The sequence below is a fragment of the Pristis pectinata genome, chromosome 12 (genome assembly GCF_009764475.1).
Source record: "Pristis pectinata isolate sPriPec2 chromosome 12, sPriPec2.1.pri, whole genome shotgun sequence".
In the NCBI taxonomy this organism is placed as follows: domain Eukaryota; kingdom Metazoa; phylum Chordata; class Chondrichthyes; order Rhinopristiformes; family Pristidae; genus Pristis; species Pristis pectinata.
In genome coordinates, this window is record NC_067416.1 from 20,945,591 (window position 1) to 20,973,127 (window position 27,537).

At 40.3% G+C, this 27,537-nt stretch overlaps 1 protein-coding gene across 1 annotated transcript in view; it reads right to left on the reverse strand.

The window, feature by feature from the left end:
* Positions 1-14,906: 14,906 nt before the first annotated feature.
* The window catches only part of cpxm2 (carboxypeptidase X (M14 family), member 2), a 129,764-nt gene continuing 117,133 nt past the window's right edge, over positions 14,907-27,537 (reverse strand). Inside the window, 2 exon segments of the mRNA XM_052027340.1 lie at positions 14,907-22,048; positions 23,837-23,936. Coding sequence (XP_051883300.1) covers positions 21,798-22,048; positions 23,837-23,936 — 351 coding nt within the window. The 3' untranslated portion in view covers positions 14,907-21,797.

The window sequence follows — 27,537 nt, forward strand, 5'->3', positions numbered from 1 at the left end:
AGATTGCAGTTTAAATGCTCATTTACATAGCTGAATAGCATTGCAATTTTACTATATACATTTGTTAATAGTATAAAGGAAGGCAAATGCTGTGCAAAGCTGTTGTCAGTTTGTTTTATGGATATCATATTTCACAATACTGAAATGCAGCTTGTCATAAGCTTATCACATATTTATTACATCAGAATAAATCTCTGGGCTGCAAAACAGAGACCACTCCAAATATTGGACAGGTAACATTCACACAGTGAGTGTTTAGCATCTGAAATTCTTTGCTTAAAAGTGGTAGATATATTCCTAAAGGATTTGAATATAGAAAAAAACAATTGCAAGTGCAGGGGAATGAGACTAGCTACATTACTGCTGTAGAAGGGATTCAAAGGTTCTCCTGCGCTGTTATCGTCCTATCATTCTTCAACAGTTGGGGAATTCCACCAGGTAAAGATCAAAACAGTGACATCTCAAACCAGCCATTAGCCATCTTTCCCTAAGCCAGACTATCACATGTTGTTTCTTGACCTCATCAGGCTCTACCATGCTGCTTCCTGGCCTTTTGAAACTACCAGCTGTTCCCCAAATCACAAGGAACTTCTATTCCATCAGCTGGATGCAGCACAAAGACAGATCAATATTTCTAAAGCAGTTCTGCATACACCCAACAAAAACCATTTAACACTTTATCTAGTATTCGCATTTTAGGGCAGAGCTGATGTGCTTACTTTTGTCTCTTAATATTGGAGGGGAAGGCTTCACAATTGACAGCCTCCTTTTCTTCTTCTGCAGTCCCTAGGGATTGAGGGTGGCTTCCATTCACTTTGGCTTTGTTGTTTCTGAGGTGACTAGTGAGGCCAATGTGGGAAACACAGACTTCGCCAACGTCAAGCCAGGTGTAAATGATGGGGTAGGTGGTAGGTGTTCAGTTCGTGAGATGGTGCACCCCTTCCTCCACTCGCACAGTGCCTCTCTGTGCTCCTGATACATGGCTTTGAGATTCTCAATATCATTCCAAATGCTCCTTCTCTACTTAGCCTGGTGCTGGGCCAGAGATTCCCAGGACTCAGTGGGACTTCATCAAGCAAGCTTTGAGTACATCCTTGAATCTTTTCCTCTCTCCACCTGGTAATCTCTTTTCTCATGACAGAGCAAGGTTCAAATGTTTGTTTCATGGGTCTGGTGCCGTGCAGCCAAATGACATGGCCTGTCCAATGTAGCTAGCTTGGAGAAAGTAGGGTCTCAATCTGGGTTGTTGGTGTGGGAGTGGACATTGACTTTGGTTCACATGTTCGTCCTGTGGATTTGGAAGAAGCAATGTTAGTGGTTTTTCCAGTGCTTTGAGACAACCTGTTGCTGGGAGTCCAGGATTCAGAAGTACATAGGAGGACAGGGATCATTTCTGCCTGGCAGACAATAGGTTTTGTGCCAAGTCTGAAGTCTTGATTTTCAATTACCTTTTCCTTAATTGACCGAAGGCTCTGCTGGCACATTGAAGGTGGTGGTGAATTTCATCATCGATTTCTGCCTTTGCTGAGAAGTAGCTCCCAATATATAGGAAGAGGCCCACATTTTCCAGGGTCTCACCATGAACCTTTATTGTCAGAGGGAGTGTGGTGTAGTGGGAGCAGGTTGATGGAAAATCTCCGTTTTGCAGATGTTGAATGTAAAGCTCATACTATGCTTCAGTGAAAGCTTTGACAATGGTTCAAAGCTCCACCTCTGAGCATGCACAAGCACATGTCATCTGCTCACTGCAGTTGGAATACTGAGGTTCAGGTAACCTTCATTCTGGAGTGTAGTTGCCATGGTTTGAACAGCTTCTCATTTGTTCTGAAATCATGATGGTGAAGTTTAAACACATATGTTTTTGTCCTGTACTTAATCAAAGCATGTGCCATGCTTCCCAGCGCTATGAAATTTAAATCATTTAATTTACTACTCAATAATATCTCAGTTGTTGTTGCTAGTTCTTTTAAGAAAAATGCACAAGTAGCCTGTGACAACTTTTTCTTTACAATTATGAAGATATTTCTGCTTTAACATCTAAAGAAAGGTAAAGGTTTGTTAGAATGACATGGAGTTCGGATTACAGTCCTTCCATCGAACAAACTTCCATTCTGGAAAACTAGCACCAACAGGTGTCATTTATATCACAAGGTGTCATTTATATCACTGTGGGAAGCTTATTGGAGGTGAAGAGCAAAATTGTGGCAAGAAAGATTGAGAGAAGAGTCAGGGTAATTTAAAACTTTAAAACTTTATTTATACAGCACAGTAACAGGACCTTCCGGCCTAACAAGCCCACGCCGCCCAATTATACCCACTAACCCGTATGCCTTTGGAATGTGGGAGGAAACTGGAACACCTCGAGGAGACCCACGCAGTCACGGGAAGAACGTACAAATTCTTTACAGACAGCAGCAGGAATTGAATCCCGATCACTGGTGCTGTAATAGTGTTACGCTAACCGCTACACTACCGTGCCGCCCTTGATGTAACATTTTATGACACTGCTCTTCACCGAGATTGGTCCTGTTGTAGACCTATTGGTTAATATTGCAGCCTGCATGAGATCATGAATCTAACATGAAATAGAGATGAATTTCTGTGGGCAACTGAATTAGAGGTTGGGTCCCTCCCAACAGAGACAAAGACTTTGGTGAGATTGAGAAAGCCAATAGTGTCTGGTGCTGCTCCCTGCAATTTTCTTGCCACTGTTGCACAAAGAAGATCAATCATGTCCAGTGTGCCTCTGGGTGGATTAGGAAGTAGATCTCCGACCATTGGAGGAGGTGGATGAGAAGGATCCTGGTGATGATGTTCCCTGTGGTGGACAGAAAGGAGACCTCCCTAGTATCTGATCAGTTATAATCATGACATGGTGGAGCAGCTCAAGTGACCAAATGGCCCACTCTCGCTCTTATTTCTTATGTCCTTATCATCAATCCCGAAGCAGCAGGTTGGATTCAGGAACACTGATGAGGACTCCAGCTAGGTGGACAAGTGGCCATTATACCTCATCGTGCCAGGTGTATAAGCCTCCAGTGAAGCATCCACGGACACCAAGAACACCTTTGGGTGCTAGTGCTAAACAGGAGCTGCAACAGTGGCCACAGTTCCACTCACCTCCACATGATCGGTTCCATTGAGTTCAGTGAAACCAAATGTCAGGAGATGATTGTAGGATCACTGGTTTCTCATCAGAGTGATAACACCAGATGGTGGAACTTAAGTACCCAACTGAATACAAATATAGAATTATGTTATTTTTCAGGAAAAATATTTATAGTATATTAATTTTAAAATAAATATTAGATATGACCATACATGTATAAGCTGCCTAAAAAAAAATCACGAGGCCACATCTGTTTTTGATTGGATCCAGTGGTTAAGTGACTGGAATTTTGGTCTCGGAAAATGAGTTTGAATCCCACCAATATAGATTGTGGGTGTCTCAGGAAGGCCACGAGTGTATATTTGGTAATGATTTTGAAGGTACGATAGGTATTACCAAAGGGGTGCCACTGAAGCCATTCTCATTTCTTGTCTCTGCCTATCTTTTGCTGCCTTCATTGTTTCAGAGCTAAGGTTATTTTTCAAACATGTCAAGTCCGAGAAGTTGGGAACTTAAATTCAAGTACTTAAATATATTTGGAAATAAGATGTTGAAATCAATAACGGTAGCCATGAAACCACCAGATTGTTATATAAATAAAATGTGGTTAACCTGCAGCCTTCAGAGAAGGTAATGTGCCATCCAAACCCAGTCTGGCATATATTTGACTCCTGACTCCCCAATGTGGTAGACTCTTCACCGTCTCCATCATTTGAAGACAGGATAGGATGGACAATAAATGCTGGCTTTGCCATTACCAGCCACATCACATGAGCAAATAAAAAGCAAATGCCATTTTGAGAAGGAAACTTACAGTTAAACACAAGAAAGGAACAGGAAGATTCAGAAAAGGATAAAGAGTGTCAGCTTTTGTGTTAACAATGAAGTTAATCTTTTAATGACGTCTTGTGCAGGCACACGTATTTTCTCACTGTACAGTATATTTTGGATTTTTCTCTGTACAAAGCCATCTGCTGTGAACAGTATTCTCCCTGCTGCGTCTGTCTGATGTAATCAATATCCTCCTACACACTCCATTCTTGTCTGTCTTTACTCTGAGACTGTTGCAATTGTTTAAGGTTGTTAATTTCTTGACTTTTTTTAGCAGCCTGTTAACTTCTAAATGACAGCCATACAGACGAAATGAATTTGAAAGTATTGCAAGGTGAAGCTTTATGTTTGCAGTTATATTAAATCTAAAATGAAATGAAGATCCTGACCAGAATTACTTGAGGCATTAGTAGTTACATTAACAATATGGGAATGAAAAATGTAATGCTTTAGACAGTGAGTTTGCTTGAAAGAAATATTCTTTAAAGCTTAGCTTTTCTTCATCTTGTAGAAAATAATGTTTTAATTTATATTTATCCAATAAAGAGTTTTCTGGCACACATCATAGGCTAAGCATTTTCTTACCTAAAGATGATTTGACCCACTGCAAATCCAATGTATTTGATTTTCTCCATTAATCATATTGGCTGCATATTGAAAAGGAATAAATTCTATGTCATTATCCCGAAGTATGTGAAATATGCTATATGTAGTAGTTTAAACTAATCATTATGGAAAATAGGATTGCTAGTATTTATTCACAAGCATCTGCCTGTGATAGAAGGAGAGATTCATTACTGTCATCACTGTGATGGCAGTGCATTCAATTATCACTATTTTCGTGGGTGGCAGTGCGCAGTGTGGGTGTCTCAGGAAGGCCACATCTGTATATCTGGTAATGAATTTTAAGGCATGAGAGATATTACCAAAGTAGTGTGATGCCTCTGAAGTTGTTCTCATTTCTTGTGTCTGCCAACCTTTTGTTGCCTTCATTGTTTCAGGGCTAAGGTTATTTTCAAACATGTTAAGTCCAGGAATCCTGCTTTGTCCTTGTCAAATTATCTGCTCTGATTAAGGGAGAGCAATATACTGTCAAATAAAACGATGAGCAAAAAAATATTTATGAGATTTAAGGGATATGAAGGTGGGTTTTAACTTCTGTAGTTGTCCCACAATTGTGCCACAAGGCTCATCCTTTCCACAGTCCCTGGCTATATTGTTCATTTTCACTTATTCTTTGTCTTCTCAACTGACAGAGTGTGCAAAGTAAACTTATTGTCTCACTATCCTTCAAAACTAAATTGGCATCCTATGTACATCTAGGATCTTGATTTTCAGGATGAACAAAGGCCCTGCCTAATTCACTGGGTTCCTGGGCCATCAGTGAAAGGCCACAGTTAGTGGATTGTAATAAATGAATGGGGTGACTTATGTAGCAAGCCATGTTATTCTGGCATTGATTATGGCTTTCAATGTGACGTTGATTCCCATTGTGTGACATTTCTCTCCTGCTAGGAATGTCCTTACAATGGCAACTTGTGAGGGAGGGACTCTTACGAGAAGATGAGGAATATGAGTGATGTTGCATGTTAAGACCAAACCTCTGCTTTGCGTTGCCTGTTCTCTAGGAGCTCTCATTTAGGCATGGAATTGAAAGTCAAGGGAAGGGGTGAGAGAGCATTAGGTGAAGCGATTACTTATGCAGTCAACACATCCAATTGTAGTGAACAGAGTGAAACATAATGCTTCTACTGAAGAAGCTTCATCATTTTGTTCTCATCATGCACCTTGAAATGTTCATTTGCTACGATGGGATTTGCCTGCATTGCTCCCATCTTCAGCTTCAACTCACTTGGAATTCCATGAGTGTGCACATCACTGGCTTTGAATATTAGCCCCTCAATGCATCTCCCTACCCATTATATGCCAAGCTGACCAGTATGTCGTGATGTGCAATACTCTCAGCTGTATTGTCTACAAGGGTGAAAAACCATCATTGATAATAAACAGCAGCCCAAAACATTCAAGCTCTTGATCACTGTTTACACTTGCAGATCACAGGAAACTATATTTTGTGCAGTGTTCAGAGTACTTTAAGTGAGATGCTAATCATTTGGAAACACTGAGATTTTGTTGCAAGTCCTTTAAGTAACTGAATCAGGAACTCATTCAATAAAATCAGTGCAAGTGGACTGCAAAGCAAGATTAGATGGGATCATGGGCATTGCTTCTTCTCCCCCACATCTTGTTGGTAATGGCTGGAGTTTTGGGATCGTTGCTGAGTTTGCAGTGATTTGGATGTTAGTAGCCTCTTTCTTCCTCTTGCTCTCTCTCTGGCTCTGCATTACGACTCTCAGGATACGACTTTTCTTGCTGCTCTTCCTCTGACGCTCGCTCCGTCTGCAGTTTGCAAGGTTGTGCAGCATGCAGCAGAGTACGATAAGGATGGTGCAGCTGCTGATGTGGACAATGACATCTCAACTTGAGAAGCTCTGCATGATATCCGGGCACTCACATGGTTCTCATTGTACCTGTACTCACCTGTTGGACTTGACAGAATAAACCAAATGAGTAGCCACAGGACTATAGGGTGCCTTTTGTCCCCAACAATCATCCTCAGGTCCTGGCAACCTGCTAAAACAGTCTGGCAGTGTGGACACCCTCAAAATGGAGGAGACATGTTTACTTCCTGGAAACATGCCATTCACCATCAAGAAATTCTTCTCAGGGTCCATAAACACCTGAATATTGAAAATCCTTCCTGCCCATGAAAAGCTCCAGGATATTCACGTCAGCCTGCACTTGTGGGACTCTAGCAATGCGGGCAAATCCCATTGCTCGAGATCCCATCTTCTTTCATTAAAATCAAAGTCCGTGAAATCATTTTTGGGGGAAATGGTGCTTCAGTGGCCTCTCTGGTGTGGCAGCGAACAGCAAATTAAGGAAAGTGGCTGAGAATGGCTGTGGCTACCTAGAATGATCCTGTTCAGAAGCAATGCGACCTTGACCTCCATGGAGAGAGCAGCCCAAGCACAAAATAAATCCAAACACGAGAATTCACAGAACATCACATACCTCAGTGACAGCCTTAGAAAACTTGAGCCCCTAAATGCACTGGTGAACAGAGAGGATCAGGTAGGATATGGTGTCTCTGAGGACTTCCAGGAGCAGCGACTTGCAGATGGACATGTTGTTGACTCCTAAGTCAAGGTCCGCAGTCCTCTCTGAGTTGCATCCCATGCCCATTCTGACACCTCATAATGGAGTCCTATCACTGCGACACCCATTGAATGAATAGTTCAGCTGGTAAGTGCTAGATTAAACACTCACTGTTAGTTTTACACACTCTGAGGGCTTTAGAAAGTGCTTAAGCTAGAAATGAAGCTGCCATATCAAGTCCTCTGAAGTCAGCGGTGTCTCCTTTTAGAAGCGAGAAAACCGTATGCACATGGATTGAGTGAGGCTGTTCCTTCATAGTTATTGTGTTTGGATGGAAATACACATTAATACACATTGCACAACTCTAATGTCAGCAGTTGCATGTTCTGAAAAAAATCACATGAACTAACATGGATCACAGCTGGAAATGCCTAGTCCAATTTAGGGATTAGTGTGATTCCGCCCAGAAATAATTGCTATTGCAATGTACTCAAGGAAAAAAAATCTGATCAAGTAAGACAGAGTTTTCAGCACCATGCGAGCTAATTTCTCGGCTAAATTGTCCACATCCATCAGCTATAGTTCACTTCATAAGTTCTCAGTGAGAAGATAAAATGCATTAGAGCATTTCAGATAGTTCCAGAGAGCCCCACAGATTTATCCAATTAAAGATGTTGGGAGAGTTTAAAGGTGTTGTGCTACAAAGTAATTTTATGGACTACAATTTTGATCATTGATCCACCATGCTAATGGTGTTGGAGTTCAAAATAATTTCAAAGATGAAGAAAAAAATCCATCAGTGTTAAAAAAAATTATGATGCTCATCTTTTTGATTGATCCCCATAAATACGTGTTTTACACTTCGGTCTATCAGGTTTATGGATTGATTGAAGTTGTAAGATTTGGTAAGAATGATAAGGGTGACGTGCAGGAAAAGAGAACAGCGAGTGTGCTTCTGGAGAAATAACACTGGAAACCAAGCCTCCGCTGTTTCAAAGTAATCGAAGGTTACATCGAATGATCTCCTTCTGACTAGAAGGCAACGGAAGCCATCACTAACATTTTTTTTAATTAAGAGCTCTCCTGGAGCTGTTGTTCAATATGATAAATACCCTACAGTCTAATCATAATTGAGTGGACAGTCAGAGACTTTTTCCCAGTGCGACAATGGCTAACACGAGGGGACATAATTTTAAGGTGATTGGTGGAAGGTATAAGGGGGATGCCAGGGGTAAGTTTTTTTACACAGAGAGTGGTGGGTGCGTGGAATGCACTGCCTGCAGAGCTTGTGGGGCAGGTACATTAGGGACATTTAAGAGACTCTTAGATAGACACACAGATGATAGAAAAATGGGGTGCTACGTGGGAGGGAAGGGTTAGATAGATCTTAGAGCAGGATAAAATGTTAGCACAACATTGTGGGCCAAAGGGCCTGTACTGTGCCGTAATGTTCTATGTTCTATAATCAAAACTTGATAAATCACGTTCGTATTGATATTTAACATGCTGCTGCTCATCTCATGTCTTTTACATCTGCAGAAGATTTCATAATAAAATATTAAGTACAACCACAACATCAAGTATCCATTGGATAAGAACCAACTTTGCAGACTTGCCAGTTTACAAGCATATGTATTAATATCTCCTCTATCTCACACAAGATGGTCTGGAAAAGTAGGATTTGCATGAATGTTTACTGATTACAGATTGCTTTTGTGTGTGGGTTGGAAATCATATGTCAATTAGATAGTATGTTGGCCAGCATAGGGAACCAAGAAAAAGCCACATTTACTTTCTTTTGCCCTCTATTATGTTAGACTATTTCAATTCAAAATGTAGATTAATGATGCCTAATGTCTGGTTGAAGCCAGTCTGTGCAAGTTCCGAAATTGTGGGGTAAATGCACACTAGAGTAGAAAAAAAGATGCAGTATAAAGCCAGAACCTGAGGAACTGAGAATCTGGGGGGAGTTGTAAGGAATAAAGAAAATATTGCTTGAAGTGCATTGGCTTCCATTAAATTGATAAGCCAGGGTTGGACAATGGAGGAAAGTCATTGGAGCATGTTTGGTGTAGACAGCTGTGTTATATATAACCAGCATTTTACAATTATAAATATTCAGTTTTAGTTCCTCTGCAAATAAACTTTCCAATGCACTTGCAATCAATCCCTTCAGTGAATCATTGTCTCAAATGGTGCATATTGCAGGAACTGAAAATTAACTAAATGCCCAGATATAGATAACACAGAATCTATTTTAACAGGTAACTAAATTCAGGGCAGAGTTTTACAAATTTTGCAAGAAAAACTCAAAATGTTAGTTTCACCGTGATCTATATTCCATGGGTTTTATAAGAATACAGGGGTTATTCATGAAATAGTAAACACTGGGAGATCAATGTTAGCATAGCGCATGTTTTCTATATACTACAAGTTCCCATTGGTGCACAACTTACTTTGCAACTCATGAGCAACACAACTTGTAGGATGGGTTCATGCATTTCTGTGCACATTACGTGCATGCCCAAGCCTGAATTGCATGGTGTTTGCAGGAGTGATGTCAAGCTTCGTGCTATTCTCATTTGATGCATGTCATGCTTCATTATCAATGAGTATACACTGTGGACCAAATACAGGAAATTGAGTCTAAGCAGCAGGAAGAAGATCCACAGCTCTTTAATTTAAAGAGATCTTTAATGGCCCAATTTGTTGTGGATTGACTTGGAGCTGACCTTGTACACTGCAAGGCCATACTTTGGAAATGTCTGGGTCACATCATTTTTACAGTTTAAATATGGTGCTTCATCAGTGTTCCTGTGGGCCTCCATCGTGATTAGGAGCAGGACAGAGCCCGAAAGCAAGGGGTGAGGAAAGAGTACGGGAGAGCTGATCATGGTAGGGGTATCAAAAAGGAGTTTCAAAGGGGAACTGAAGGGTAAGTTTTCTTTAAACACAGAGAGTGATTGATACCTGGAACATGCTGCCTGAAAAGATGGTGAAATCAGATACAAGTATTAAATTTCAGAGGGATTTAGACAGACACTTAAATAGGTAAGACATAGAAGGATACAGTCCTAAAATGTGGGCAAATGGGATTAGTACAGATGGGTAAAAAAGGTTGGCATGAATGTGGTGGACTGAAGGGGTTGCTTCTGTGCTGTACAACTCTATGATTCTATGACTCTTTATAAAAAGTCAAGAGTTGTCTGGGAGCAAAGCTCCCATCTCCATATTTTCAAGGAGGAACATATTCAGTGGCTAAGATTTTCTAAACTAGTGCTTGCCTGCTGCAGCCATTGTGCCATGATGGACCACTCTTCCCATGGAGGTGAAGATACAGTGGCCCGACCATTTTAACATCTGAACCATCCTGGACAACAGCTGAGATCTGCTGTATTCCACAGCTCGAAGCTCACTTGTGACATGCTGGAGGCAAAATTCATCTCCTTCCTATTCAATCAAGGGCAGTAGCCAGATCTTGCCAACAATCAGAGTTGTGGTCAGTCACAAACACACACCAGCTGCTTGAAATGGTTGCCACAATGGAGGCTATCACTGAAAATTATATAAAGCAAATTTGAGCAACTGCTCTTCACCTGCAAGCCCACCTTTAGTACCAATTCTCTATTGCATAAGGCCCTCTGATCCTTGTCACTTCAAAGGCTGGTAACCTCTCTCACTGACAACAGGAAGCCAAGAGCCCTCTGCTCTTCTGTCACACCTGATGAATTCGGCTGTGAAAGTGGCTATAAATTATGCAAACTGATTAATCTAATCAGGTTAGCCCACTTGTGCATAGCAAGAGCATCAGCAGCATGAACTGCAACATTGGCCTCATTGCCATAGTTGTTCTGGTACTATGTTCACGCAGCACCCTTTTCGGCTTCTTCATTTTATTTTTCTTTCCTCTGAGATCATCTTGATCCCACAAAGGCTGCCAATGAACAAACCTGATGGTCCTGTTTAGTTTTATCAGTCTTGGCAAGTCCAGCAATTTTTGGCCCCTATAAAAGTGGCAGGGGTTGGTATAGCGGTTTAGTGAAATTGACTCTCTTGTTAAATCACTTCTGAGGGTTGTCAAGACCCTCAGACAAGAGGGTAGTCAAGAGGGTTGATGTTAAGCAACAACCTGTGTGCTTCTCAGCCTCACAGATTCACAGTTTATAGGCAAAGGGACAGACTTCACCAACACAATCTCTGGAAACATGCTATCCTGCCAGCAGATAGACCACCTGAGGGCCATATACAAGAAGTGCAGGAGGGCATGCCAGAAGCAGCACCAGGCATACCTTAGAATGAGGTGGTGAAGCAGCAGCACAGGACTACGGGTATGATTAACAGCAAAAAACAGCAGCAATAGAGCTAAGTGATCTCATGAGCAACAGATCAGATCAAAGCTCTGCCATCCTGCCAAGTCTAGTTGTGAATGGTGATGGACATACGAGGAAGAGCCTCCAAGAAAATACCCTTCCTCAGCATTGGTGGTGCCCTGCATTTCAGTGATAAAGACCAGGCATTTCACAACCGTCTTCAGCCAGAAATACGGAGTGGACAATCCAGTTCGACTTGAGATTCCCACCGTCACAGAGGCAAGTTTTCAGCCAATTCGATTCACTCCACATGATATCAAGAAATGGCTGAGATTACTGGATCCAGGAAAGGCTATAGGACCGTATAACATCCCAGTTGTTGTACTGAAGATATGCTCTCCAGAACTAGCTATGCCTCCAGCCCAGCTGTTCCAGCATATTCACAACACTGGCATCTAGTCAACAATATGGAAAGCTCTCAAGTACAACCTGTTAACATGAAGCAGGACAATCCAATCTGACCGACTACTGCACAATCATTCTACTCTCAATCATCATCATATGGAAGGTGTCGCTGACACTGGTATTACTCCATAATAACCTGCCCACTAAAGTCCAGTTTGGGTTTTGCCAGGGCCACTGTGCTCCATACCTTGTCACAGTATTAGTCCAAACAAAGATCAAAGAGCTGAATTCCACAGGTGAGATAAGAGTGATTGCCCTTGTCATCAAGGCAACACTTGACTGAGAGTGGCATTAAGGAGACCTGGTAAAACTATAGTCAATGGACAGCAAGGGAAACATATTCCAGTGGTTGGAATCATAGAGTAATACAGCACGGAAACAAGCCCTTCAACCAAGATACCCATCTAATCTAGTCCCATTTGCCTGTGTTTGGCCCATATCCCTCTTTTCTATCCAGGTACCTGTCCAAATGTCTTTTAAATGTTGTTACTTTACCTGCCTCATCCATTTCGTTTGGCAGCTTGTTCCATATACGCACCACCCTCTGCATGAAGAAGTTGTCCCTCAGATCCCTTTTAAATCATTTCCCTCTCACCTTAAACCTGTGCTCTCTAGATTTTGACTCCCTTTCCATGGGAAAGAGACTGTGTGCATTCATCCTCTCTATGTCCCTCCTGTTTTATACACCTCTGTAGGTCACAACTCAGTCTCCCATGCTCCAATGAATGAAATCCTAGCCTGTCCAACCTCTCCCTTTATCTCAAGCCCTTCAGTCCTGGCAATATTATCGTAATACCTCAAGTCATACCTAGAACGAGGGAAGATGGTTGTGGTTGTTGAAGGCGAATAACCCAGCCCCAGGACATCACTGTTCTTCAGGACAGGGTCTTAGCCAAAACCATCTTCAGCTGCTTGATCATAAGTTTAGAATTGGGGATTCTGCAGGTGATTGTTCCATTCACAACTCCTCAGTAAATTGTAACTCCACACCTGCATGCAGCAAGAGCAGGGAAGCATTTAGACAATGGGTTTATAAGTGACAAATAACATCTACATTACAAAAGTGCCAGGCTATAACTACCTCCAACAGGAGAGTCTAACTTATCACCCTTGGCATTCAACTACATGACCATCCCTGACTCCCCAACCACCAACATCCCGGTCAGTATCACCATTATTCAGAACCGCATTGGGATCAGCCATATATACACAATGGCTACAAGAACAGGTTAAAAGCTGAGTATTCCGCAGTGTGTGACTTGCCTCTTAACACTCCAAAGCCTATCCACTATCTACAAGGCACCAGGCACAAGATGAATGGAATACTTTCCACTTGCCTGGGGAAGTGCAGTCCCAACAACACTCAGGAAACTCAACAGCATCCAGGGCAAAGCAGTCTGTACCTGATCCACCACCCTGTACATTCTTTCTCTCCACCACAGGTGCAGAGTGGCAGGAGTGTGTACCAACTACTGAATGCCACTTTGACAGTCCCTCTCAACTGAAGCTTTCTACAATCAACAAATATGCTGGCTTCAGGTGCATCTGAACACCAACATCTGCATGTTCTCCTCCAAGCTGCACACGATCTTGACTTGGAAATATATTGCTGTTCCTCCAACATGGCGTAACAGGTTAGTGAAGAGGAATGTAGCGAAAAGGAGTGACCTTATAGGGGTGTATAAAATCATGAGGGGCATAGATAGGATGAATACAACTAGTCTTTTTCCCAGGGAAGGGGAACTAAAAACTTGAGGGCACAGGTTTAAGGTGAGAGGTTAAAGATTTAAAAAGGACCTGAGGGACAACTTCTACATGCAGAGGGTGGTGCGTATGTGGAATGAGCTACCAGAAAATGTGGTTAATGCAGGTACAATAGAAACATTCAAAAGACATTTGGAGAAGTCCATGGATAGGAGGGGTTTAGAGGGACATGGACCAAATGCGGGCAAATGGGACTAGCTTGGTGGGCACCATGGTCGGTTGGGCTGAAGGGCCTGTTTCCATGCTGTTATTATTCTATGGCTCTTTGATAACATCTCTAGTCTAATTCCTTGAAATTCCAACCCTACTATTGGGAGAACCCTCACCAGAAGAATAGCAGTAGTTCAAGAAGGCAGCTCACCATCACTTTCTCAAAGGCAATTATGGAGGAGCAATAAATTTTGGCCTTGCCAGCAATGCTGGGATCCAAAAAAATAAATATAATTTTTTTTTAAACAGTGAGAATGGTGTGCACAGACTCGGCCAGTCCCCGTGAAGATGACAGATTACTTTCGGTAAAGAACACTAGAGAACCAACTGTTTTTAATATGTCACTTTGACAGTTAAATTGTGGTGGTGGGTCTTAAATGAACGTCCACTGAATTAATAATACAGGATGCTAAATTATTACAACTCCATCATACCATAACTCATTGGACAATACTTACTTTGAAAAAAAGTGATAAAGATTATACACATTTTGTATGCACTTTACAACTTATTCAGTAGAAGAATTAGTTAATTAAGGCATGTACTTTCTAAAAATAATCCATTTTTTGTGCGTCACCATTAAATAATGAAATTAACAGAGTAATCTTATTATACATAAAATACTGATAAAGATTTCCATATATTTTTTGTTGCAGAAAATAGTAGAAAATAGAATTAACAACATAGCCCCTGTTTTACTTGGAATACATTCCTCTTCACTAACCTGTTACGCCATATACAGTACATCTGAGATGGAACAAAAAGATTCCTGATAGAAAACATACGTGGAGTGTTATTGTTTGACATCAATCTCTTTTAAAGACCAAGCTAATATGGTCTGCAAGGGCACCCTTTAAAGAAGGATTACTCTTTTCACTGTGAGTTTGAAAAATTTCTATAGGAGACTCAAAGGGTTATATAAAAAATGTTGAAAGCACCTTTTGCTGACATCAACTTGTATCAACCAAGCAATGAGAGAATAGAAGAAAATGTCAAGATTGCCTTCAGTCAGCTCAATGTCAACATTATTGAATCAATGCAGCAACAAATGGCCAATGTAAATGTTATAATGCTTTATTAAAGTGCAAGAACACTTTGAGTTCAGATGGCTGCAACTGAACAAATTAGCACAAAGTGACAAATTAATGTTGAATGCACAAGTTATAGTCATTCTAGCAGGCTTAGAATAAAAATGTTATAGGCATTCAGGTTACAATTTTAACCATAAATCCAAGTGCACACCGAACATATAAAATTATATAATTATATAGTAATTATACAGGAATAAGAAAAGTACCATTTTCCAAGACCGTACTTAGAGCCTCAGTCACACCTAAAAAAATGTTTAAATTACACTCTGATTACTTGCCATACCAGAATGAAACATTGGCTGTAAACAATAACTAAAATAATCAAGGTGATCTGGCAAAATGTTGCTAATTTTTCATATCCACATAAACTCAATGGTTTACTTGCAGTTTTAAGTTTGCATCTCCACCAAACTTTTTATCAGAGTTATGAGAAAGGTTTAAAACAAAATGACTTTGATGTGGCATTTCATTATAGGGAAGTAACATCCTGTGGAGATTACAGCTAGCACGGAGACAACCTTCAGCAGATTATAATTTCCATTAGCTGTCCAAATTCCATTTGTGAGTTCTAAAATTTGGTGATGCCTTGTAAACTTGAGTATTTAAAATCAAACTTACTGATAAAATCATTACTCATATGTTATCCTGTTATTCACTGAAAATTTACCCTGAAAATCATTACAAACTTCCTTTTACTTGTGTTACCTCCACTGCTTGACAGTCTTCTCCTTCTAATTAATTATTATGGGTATTTTTAAACGTTGGCCTTCAGTACATTTGAACAAAAACAATGCTACCTTTTCATATCAAAGAAATTCTTCCAAATGCTGCAGCAATTCCATTTCCTCACATCCCCTTCTAAAAATGCAAGGCTTTGGCTCCAACTTGTGCACAAGAAAAAGTTTTTCTTTCTTCATTAAACCAAAGACGTGCATCTTTGGCCTCAGGAGTATGAAGAAAATAGATAAAAAGGCAGGCACCCATGCGCTGCTGAATGGCAGATATCATTATGAAAAGAGAGAGGAAGGGAAAAATAACTTGATAACATTGTTTCCCATGGTGGGTGAGTCCAGGACAAGAGGGCACAGTCTTAGAATTACAGGGTACCCATTTAGAACAGAGATGCAGAGAAATTTCTTTAGCCAGAGGGTCGTGGATTTATGGAATTTGTTGCCACGTACAGCTGTGGAGGCCCGATCATTGGGGGTGTTTACGGCGGAGATTGATAGGTATCCAATTATTCAGGGTATCAAGGGATATGGGGAAAAAGCCAGGAATTGGGGCTAGATGGGGGAATAGTTTAGCTCATGGGGAAGTGGCGGAGCAGCCTCAATGGGCCGAATGGCCTACTTCTACTCCTTTGTCTTGTGGTCTTGTGATCATGGAGTGCAAAGGTCAAAAACCAAAGAGATAGCATACTGGGTTATATGCACTTGAGTGACAGCTGGTAAAGGACAGAGAGTGATATACTTCCACATTTGCCCAATGACATCATGTTGAAGAACACTTAAGTGAAAATTGAGGTGGGGGTAGAATGGTAATGACCCTGTTGGGGAAGGGAGAAGAGTAGAGGGTGGACAAGTAGATTTGTAGGCGTTTCTAATAAAAGTGTTAGATAGGAGACAGAATGTTGGTGGAAGAATAAGGTGGCTACATTAAAAAAAAGCCACTCCTCTCACGAACCATGAACAAAATAAAAATAAATCAACCAGGTTATAAAATGTTCATAATATTTCATTTAACAATTAGAGAGTGATCTTCAATTTCTAACCAAACTGAGAACATGATTGGTGGAGTGTATCCAGTATCAGGAGATAAAATTATTTTCATTTGGGCTTGCTGGATTATCGTAAAAATGCAACCAGTTCACCAGCACACTTCAGGGAATCTCTATCCAGATTTTCTTAGCCTAAATTTCTTTCCTCCTCGACATGGCTGATTTTTGGTGCACTCAACAGCTAGGGAAAGGCTTTAAATGTAGCAAAGCTAATGTTGCCCACATCCTGAGAATCAGCAAAACAATGCATTGAACATTAGCTGGCTCACATACTAAGTCAACAGGAAGCTGGGCCTGGAGGAAATGAGAATCATATGTGGATTGGCATCAGGCTGGAGGCACTGCCTCTGGGGCCAGGAATAACATCTCCTGCTCCTTTGAAACACACAGAATAAAACTAAACAATACTTGGTCATTTTTGAGTACCTTGGCGATGCTTAGAAGGATAGCTGGTCGGATCACTCAGTGTCTGATAGAAAAGGGTGGAACCTCTGTGCTCTACATAACTGTAGCTGGGGTCCAGCAATGGTGAGGAGCTCTGTTTCCCAAATATAAGCTGCCAGCTACCAGGAAGAAGTGAACATGTTGCTCAATAATTAACATGCTTGTTCAAAACTGTATCAGGTGAGTTTTAGCATTAATGGGGGACAGACTGCTGGCTACCCGTGTTAAACCAGTTAACAGAGGATTCCAATCAGCAACACTGTCATTCTTTGACTAAACCTAACAAGAAAATAAATGAACAGCAAACAATGCTCCATGGAGGTCATTTTCAATTTGAGCAGAGGCAGGGACATAATGGGTACATCAATCCACAATCAACAGCTGTTACTGAACTCAACCTAACTACTACCCCTAACTTCTGTGACCATTTTATAATCTACTTCTGTTTCAAATTCATCAAATTTATTGCTGTATTGATGCATTCAGTGATGAAAGTCTCCTTTTTGAACAAAGACACAGGGAGAGAAATTTGTTTTTGGTCTTCAATGATGAAAGTGTGTAAGATTACCACCTGTACTTACCCCGCCCCACCAGTGCTTCGATTGACCCCTTGTGCAGAGATGAGTACAACCAAAGGTTGATGTTCCTTTTGCATTGGTGACTGAAGACAAATTTATCTGCCCAATTGTCTTGGCTGAAAGCAATTAGAACTTGGAATTTGGTATGTTGCCAGAACCAATGAACACAATGATTGTTTAACAGATCAAAACAATGTAGTGCATACATACCCACTACCACTTACTGCATGCTTCATTTTCAGTAAACCACAAATTGTTCATGTATTTTCTGTTGGCTTTTCACAAAATACACAAGTCATTGCAATTTTTTATTTGGGTGTCTGAGACACTGTTTATATTGCAGTTCATGAGCAGCTGTAAGTCGGCTAGTCAATTAGGTTCTGAAGAATCATGTTCAAAGAAAACTAATGCCTCCTTTATTTGGGCATTTAGCATAATTCTCTATACCCTTTCAGACAGTATTATGAGAATGATAGATCAAAAACAGATTTCTAATTGCTTTGCTGAAAATGCGGCAGTAATTTCTCCAGTAAAATGGGATTCTGTTATGTGACTAGAGGACTTATGGCAATGGAGCAGGTCTGGATCCCTGGAAATCTGCAGCCAGAACTAAAGTTACCTCCAATATATTTGCATGATTGCTTTGATATTATTAAAATATTTAACTGAAGTATTCACAGGTTACAATAACTTCAGTGAATAAGGTGATTTCAGTTTTGACCAGTTTCCACAGCAAAGTATCACAAAAAAAATCAAGTAGTCTAATGGTAAATTTGTGTAAATTTGTTGGGCAGATTTAAATGTTTAGCGCATGATATTTTTCTTCACTTTGTTTAAATGTTTGAATGCTTAACTATCCCCCATACTTGAACTTAGGCTTACATGGAACTATCTTTGCACAAGGTTGTGAAGAACCAGATGATATATAGTTCTGCCAGGCAAGGGCACATACTGCAGCTAATGGTCCCAGTTTAATATGTTGCAAGTGCACCAAAAACCATTACTTCTGCTAACACTAATTGGGCCCTTATCTGACTGAGTGCATTGTTATAGATTATATCTCTAAGGCATATCAAGAGAAATGTAAGATAAGGTGAGTGGGAGAGCAGCACCTAGTGAACCAGTGCAGACTAGACGTCAGAAAACAGTACAGGATAGAAAGAAAAGGTAAAACTGTGAGGAGCACCTCTGAACATTGTACATCTGAGTCTAGCCTAATGATGTCCAGTCTAATCATGTTTAAGATTATGAGAGGCATAGAGAGAGTGGACAGCCAGCACCTTTTTCCCAGGATGGCAATGACCAATACCAGAGGACATCTATTTAAGGTGAGAGGAGGAAAGTTTAGGGGAGATGTCAGAGGCAGGGTTTTTACACAGAGGGTGGTGGCTGCCTGGAATGCACTGCTGGGGATGGTGGTGGTAGAGGCTGATACAATAGGGACATTTAAGATACTCTTAGATAGGCACATGGATGTAAGAAAGATGGAGGGTTATGGGCTGTATAGGAGGGAAGGGTTAGATTGATCATGGAGTAGGTTTATATAGGTTGGCACAACATCATGGGCCAAAGGGCCTGTACATTGCTGTACTGTTCTATGTTGCAGTTGTGCAAACATTGGTTTGACCACACTTTGAGTACTGGGTACAGTTTTGGTTGCTACACCATAGGAAGGATGTGGTGGGAATAGAGAGAGGTAAAAGATATTCACCAGGATGTTGCCTGGATTGGAGGGCTGTAGTTATAAGGAGAGATTGGGTAGGCTGGGTTTATTCTCACTGGAACGTGGGTGGCTGAGCGGTGACCTTAGAGGCTTTTTAAAATTATGAGGGGCATTGTTAGGAAAGATGGCCATCTTCCCAGGGCAGGGAAGTCTAGAAACAGAGAGCACAGGTTTAAGGTGAGAGGGAAGAAATTTAAAGGAGATCTGGTAAGTTTTTTTTCACACAGAGGGTGGTGAATATTTGGAACGAGCTGCCAGTGGAGGCAGATACTATTGCAAGATTTAAAAGGCCCTTGAACAGTTACTTAGATGGGAAAGGAGTAGGGGGACACAGGTCTAATACAGCAAATGGGATTAACACAGCTAGGCATCGCAGTCGGCATGGACGAGGTGAATCGTAAGGGCCCATTTCCATGCTATACATTTCTCTGATTCTATGATAATGTCAATAATCATAAATACAAATAAGAATCACAAGATATGGTGACAATATGGCTCTTGGGTCACTGTTGCTACGTACCACCGATTCACTGTGAGCAAATGGTATTCTCACAGTCTGGGCACTTGGTGGATACAATTTATGGGGGCAGCTCTTTCTAATGGTTTCTTCACAACCACTGTTATGCAAATCGGGAAGAAAATATCACTCAGGACGTACTCCACTGCAACATATACTTAGTAAGGTTTTCAAACTTAATTTAGACACACCATCTGCAAATTAACTGGGAGATACTGTAATGGTCTCAAATAGACTTGAAATGGACCCATTTGATAAGGGTTTTATGTAACCCACCCTAAGTGACTTCATAGGATGATATCAGTAAAAATATTTACACCAAATTAGGAATTGGCTCCAATGCTGCAGCCAAAAGGTTGTATTTAAGAGATGTGGATCAATTTAGAGACATGTTGTTAGTGGCACCCCAGGGATTGTCTGCTACATGTCATTGTTTTTATTAATAATTTGGACACAGGAGTTAGGAGTATGGAAAGTATCTTTGCAGATAATACCAAAATCTGTGCAAGGGTGAATATTGTGGAAAAGAGTAATCAAATCCAAAGGATTGCAACATGCTCAAGGACTGGATCATGCATTGCCAAATGGTGTTTAATTTGGATAAATGTAATGTCAAACACAGAATCCATGCATCATTTGCAGAAGACAATACTGAAGGAGGCTGCAAGATGTCTTAATGTAATTTGGCACACATTACGAAAGGTTCATGACTGAAGTAGAAAGATCACACTTAAAACTAGTAAGCTATTTTGTCGCATTCATAGAATATATAGGACACCATTTTGACATTGTAGAATACTGTACCCATTTTGGTCCCTTTTATAAGGAGTGAGACAGAGACTGTGGAAAATGTTTGGAGGATGGCTATAAGGATGATTATTAATGAACACGATTAAGCCCAATGACCTTGCTACATTTAGTTTAGAGCAGCAAAGGGAGGGGAATAAAAACAGAGGATGTTGGAAACAGTCAGCAGATCCGGCGGATTACTGGGAAGGACCAGAAAAGATGAGTTTAAACTATGAAAGGCAGTCGTTCTTTTCCCAGTGAACTATGAGTCTCTGGAATACACTGCTGACTGATATGGAGGGTGCTGACTCTCTGCATGTCTTCAGAAGGGTGTCAGACCATTTCCATACAATGGTAAAGATTGAATTATATAATAGGCAAGTATCTATGTATAAATGTTTGGTTCATGTTCTCTCCAGGATTGGTTTCATCATCTGAGTGAGCTGGAGAGTAATTTTACCTTTACTGTGTTTACTTTTGTTTTACCTAACATGATTATGTGCTGTGGGCTCTGGCATGACATTGACAGAGTTCGGGGAGGGAGAAAATATTCAGCCACGATGGCTGAGCCAACAAAGTGTGGTGGGCTTTCTGAGTCAGCTGGTCTTCCCCTGCGTGTCAATTATGTTTGTTCCTATTCCTTTGTACTACAATTCAAAACGCTGTAATAAACCAAACTCTTCCAATATTTGGAGAATAATCGCAGGGACAACCTTGTGTGATATATGCGTAAAATCAATAAAGTCTCTGTTATAGGTGGCCAGTGTTTCCAAAAATAATAGTTAAAATGTCCCATGTAAGTATGGAATAGTGTGGCAAGTTTTCTAATTACATCATGCAGAAAAGTGCTGAATAATGTAAAAGTTGCAAATATTATATTAAAATAACAAAATGAATGCTGTACCCACAGATAATACAAACACAGATTGCATCTTGTACTTTAAAAGAATGCATTATTTTGTATAAAACATCTCGCAATGTGATATTTTAGAGAAGTCTATTTTGGTAAGTTTTGCCACAGGAGAAGATCCTACAACTGGCGACGTCTATGCCGAACCCGTCTGAACCGTTTAAGTGGCAGATTGATTGGCTGCTTCCCAAATTTCTCCATTATCTCTTTAATTCTTGCCAGATTTGTCCTGGCCAAAATAAAATGACACGGTGTTGCTCCCATGTCATATCCCACCTCACAGTTTCGGGTTGCACTCGAGTAACCTTCAGCCTTGGCAGTGACTTTGTACTCGCCTGGATTTAAGAGTCGCCAATAGTCCCCATCAGCAGCTGCAACAAAAGGTGCATCCACAGCATTTAAATGGTTGCATTCATTTAGCATACCACAACCTTCAACTGTCATACCGCACTCTAGATTATGACGAGTCTTCAACAGGAAGACAACTGCCACTTGACTGTCAACCCAACATTTATTTGATTGCTCTCAAAAATCAGTTGCAGTACTAGAAGTTTAATTTCTTTTGAAATTGTAATTTTTTTATAATGGCTGAAGTGGCTAGCCCATCACACTTTGATTTTCAGCTTGCCCCATTTATATATTGTCCATTGGCTGCCAAAGCACCTGAGTGGTGGTGGGTCTGACTGTATTGTGCTTTAGTTTTTATTTGGCAGATTTAGTTTTACCCTTAAAAATGTAGATTACACGGGTTATTTTCTATGCAATTTAATCTTAACACAAAACAATGCATGTCAATTAACAAGATTTCAAATATGCATATAAATATAACGTAAAGCAATGCTTGTTAATTGGATTTCAAATATGCAAACATATAGTAAAAGCAAAGTCCACCAGGTCAATTAACTTGATTTCAAATATGCATAAAAATTAACCAGATTGAAAATATAACTTAATATTTAGATCATATGCTGTAACTTAGTTTATCATTATCATTTGAGGAAATTTTACTTTATCTGATTTTTCCCATTTTCCTTTATTTCACCTTAGATTACACATCTATGTAAATAAGGAATATACTCATGTTTTGCCTTCATTTGCTTAGAAATTTGTGATATATTTGCAGAACATTTTATTTCCTTAGATTATTTCAGTTTCTTGCAATTTTAGTTTATCCCCTAAGAAGATCAATGCCACTGAAAAACATAGAGAGGAAATATAATTCTCCCTTTCCCAGGGGCATGGCCAGGACAGAAGTAGGGATGGGGTGTGCAGGTGGGGTTAGAAGTTAAGATGCAGAAACTCCATTTCCCATTCTGCTCCCGGTGAGTTGTGACACGTGCATAAATGCGAATCAGTGTCCGACGCCATCAATAAAATTCATTGGCCTTTTAATTGGGATTTACCTGGAAAGCCTTTGTGGCTTCCTCACCAGCTGTAGATCTGACAGCTTTTTTCTGCAAAATAATGCCATTGTGACCTTAATGCTAAGGCAACCAGTCTCTGTGTGAGAAAATCCTAGTTTGGAGTACAACTATAAAACAATCCTTCTCAACTAATTCTGCTACACTCCAGTATTTTGTAAAACAGAATCCAACTTTGTTAAAATCACGATTGTAGAAAAATTAGTCAACTTGGACATGTAACAAACATCAAAGACAAGGACAAGAAGATGCATAATTGGTGGAGTAGCTCTGGGTACCAGGCATATTTCAGTTTAAACTCTGATACCAGCCATTGAAGCAACCCAACAAAGAAGAAGACCTACTGTCTGCTTAACAAGCTCTGAACGAGATGACCGAATTAGCCGCTGGAATGCTCTGATATTCATGAAGCTGTAGAGATCCTTACTGGAAAGGAATAGCTCATGAAAAGTCATTTCTTCTCCAAATTACTTGATGTTGAACCATTAGACTTTCTGATGTGTGTCTGTCCCTTTGAGTGATACTTTGGGAAAAGTATTTATCTGAATGGATTGACCATTTTTACCAACAACTAATTATCACTCAAAGAGTTTTTTTTCATTATATGAAATTTCTGCTGTCACCCCATTACAAAGAGGAAAATCCAACCCAATATTTCTTGCATAAATTTATGGAATTTAGTGCTTACTTATACATTTAGGTCTGATTTGCTTGAAGAAAAAGTTATATTTTTTTTACCTGTTGTAACATCATGATTTATGCCTTCAACTGATATGGTAGCATTTGGAATTCCTCTTCCTTGTTTATCTTGTACTAAACCTTTGATTCCCCGATGGACCTGATTAGGACAGGATACCAAACAGACAAATATAGAAATATAACTCTTTTGTATTTATGTATCTTGTGCCTGCTATTAACCATTAAGTGACAAAGAGTTAATTCATCTAATCACACATCTCCAGCAAGTCTCAAATATACTTTGTTGTGGAACAGAACATTCTGTACATCATGATAGGGGAAAAGCATCTTTACCACTGTTAGCTACATCAAATTGTTACAACTGCCAGCACTAACACTGTTAAACAGTGCCCATGTATATGCAAAGATATGAATGTGCATTGTTCAAGATTGATCCATGTTGTTGGAGTTGGAGTTAATCACATACTAAAGTATTGTTTGCAATAGAGACTTCTACAGACAGCACACTGTCATAAATAGATATAGCTTGAGATTAGTTTTGGATAGAACACATATTGGCTATGGCAGGAGAAAACTGTATGAAAATGAAATGTAACAAGATGCAAACAGGTGCAGAGCAATGTCAGACCATGGGACAAATATCCTGATTTGATATGAGGCTAAATAAAGTAACTTCTTCAGAAATACCCGAAAAGTAACAGGCACAATTGAAGTGAAAGAAAATCCAATGTACAGATTTTTTTTTTGATTCCTTTAATTTAAATTCCTCAGCCGCCGTGGTGGGATTCCAACTTGTGACCCTCTGCATGAATGGTGCCGGTCTCATCAATCTCCTGTTCACTGCCTGATAAAGTGGAAGTGGTGCTGCAAGTGAGGCCTTGAATTGATCCTGGCAAGTCCATCTTTCACATTGATAAGGACATTTCTGAGCTAATTCCATGCCTCTGTGCTCAGAGCAGAGCAAATATATGCAGGAGATCTGTTGCCTGATTCACGGATATACAGTCTAGTGAAGGAACACCCTCAGTCAGGGCGCAAGATTACAAAATGGTGCTTATCATCCAATTCAGATCCACTATACTTTCCAACACCAAACAAAAGGGTAAGGATTTGGAATTTCTTTGGGGTTTCTTCCTAAGTAATATCATGAAAAATCAGCAGAAGCCTTAAGAGCAATATAAATATCCATTTGTGTTTTTTAGGTTCAAATTTGGTTAAGCTTGTGCCTTACTTTTGGAGATGGTACATCAAGACTTTCACCCTAAAATATAGGTTGAGCTTTGGTAGATATCCGGATTTCAAACCTCCAAAATGTTTCTCATCCTGTCAACATACAGCAAAGCATTCACATGTGCCCATTAACACCTCGATAAATAAAAAAAAACATTATGTGGGGATAAATCATCGCTACCTAATGTTTTACCACAGCACCATAATATTATGAGATATGGGTCAGCACCTTCACTGCATATAAACACACTGATTTATAAGCAGGGTGGAAGTATGGAAGATAAAGTAATAGCTATAATTTTACCTTTATGAAAAAATGTCCTTGTGGAATTGCAAGAGATTACTCATCATTGTAATCTTGCATCTTTGAACAGTGCATAAGGGAAATGCCTTGTGCTTTTTTTATGGCATTTCCCTTTGGATGTGTCATTATCACAAATATACTTTTCTTTGAAAATTACTTTCAAATTTTGAATTGCTTAGGACCACATCAAAATAAAAACATATGAAAGTTTCATATTTTCCTATTTACTCATGAGAAAATGGAGAAATGCTTTATGGCAGGTCCATTTCTCTATTTTAAAGCATATGACATTGGCAATTCTTTTATGTTGTCGTTGAAACTGTGTGCTTTTAAAGGAATTGTCATGACTTAAAGAGTCAAGTAGATATGGGTATCAGAATGAATGAGGAAAACTTCTTTTATTTACAAATTAGTTGCAAGATTTTTAACCCATTATTGTGTTCGGTATTTATGTTTATAATGGGTAAGATCCAGTACAGAATGCAGTTTCTCAATGCCTGATATCAAAGTAGTTAATATAGAATGGCTTGCTGTTTAATTTTATAAATAAATGGAAGGTAATTAGCAGAAATGATTTGTTACAACTGCAGTTAGTTATAACATTTGTTAAAACATGTTTAAAATGGCATCACTGAATTTAAGGGGCTTAAAGATACTGAAGGCTATAGTGGATAGCCACTGATTCACAGGGTGTGCCCATTCAGGGAGAAAGCAGCTACTAATTACAATTGCAGCATACAGCCAGTGCAAAAGACACTGTAGACACAAAAGATGGCAGATGGTGTAATCTACAGCAAAAACTGCTGGAGGAACTCCTTGGGTCAGGCAGTATCTCTGGAGGCAAAGGGATAGTTGACGTTTTGAGTGGAGACCTTGCAATGCACTGTATATTACCTGAATATTTGGCACTAGCTGAAACTTGCCTGCACCAGCTGTGGCTAGCCTGCACAACTGAAACACAATATACCCAACATTTACATGCTCCACTGTGCCCTGTTCAGTTAGCACTGCAGGACTTATACCCACATCTCACAACTTGCACATGCTGCCAGCTCTTCAGCTATGATCGCCACTTCACCCAAGCACACTGTGCTACATTTACTGACTCCCTTAATTCTTGTAAGTCTAGATTGGCACACAGCTGGAGCCAAAAGGGGTTACACATGGAGGGACATTCTCAACAAAATGTCCTAACACTTAAGGAGGAGATGGAGTTGACCATCACTGCGGGAGGGACAACTTTAGCTTTGAATTCTGGACATAACTTGCAAGGCCAGCATTTACTGCCCATGTTTAGCTGTCCTTGAGAAGGTGATGATGATCTGCCTATTAGAACTACTGCCATCCTTCCAGTGGAAATAGTGAGTAGGGAGTTGCAGGCCTTAGACCCAGCAATGATGAAGGACCAGTGATACATTTCTAAATCAGGATGGTGTCTGCCTTGGAGGGGAACCTGCAGGTTGTGGTGGTCTTAGGCACCTGCTGCCCTCGCCGTACCTAGATGTCACGGGTTTGTTGGCTGCCATTAGACTAGCGTAGGTGAGTAACTGCAGTGCACTTTGTAGATGACATGTACTGCAGCCTCTGTGCACTGGTGGTGTAGGGAATAAATATTTAAGTGGTCGATGAGCATCAATTAAGCAGCCTGCTTTGTCCTTGATGGTGTTGAGAATTGTTAGAGCTGTACTTACACAGGCAAGTGGAGAACTTTCCATCACACTACTGATTTGTGCCTTAAAGAAAGTGGAAACAATTTGGGAGGGTTGGGGGGGGTGGGGAAGGCGGGGGTGTCAAGGTGAGTCACTAGCCACAGGATACTCAACCTCTGACCTGCTCTAATAGCCACAGTGTTTTACATGGCTGGTCCAGTTGACTTTCTGGCCAAAGATGAACTCCAGGTCACCGATGATGTAAGGCCTTTGAACATCATAGGTAGGTGATTTAACTCTCTCTTACTGGAGATGGTCATTGCCTGGCACTTTGTGGCATGCATATCTCTGCTACTTATCATGCTCACATATTGTCCACATCTTGCTTCAGGCAGGCTTCGATGGTTTTGTTTGCTGAGAAGATAATGAAGTAGCTGAAGACGTCTGGGCCTCAGTCACAGCAGTGAGGAACCCCTGCAATGATATCTTGGGGCTGGGGTGATTGACCTGCAATATCCATAGTCAGCTTCCTTTGTGTGAGATTGAATCCAACCACC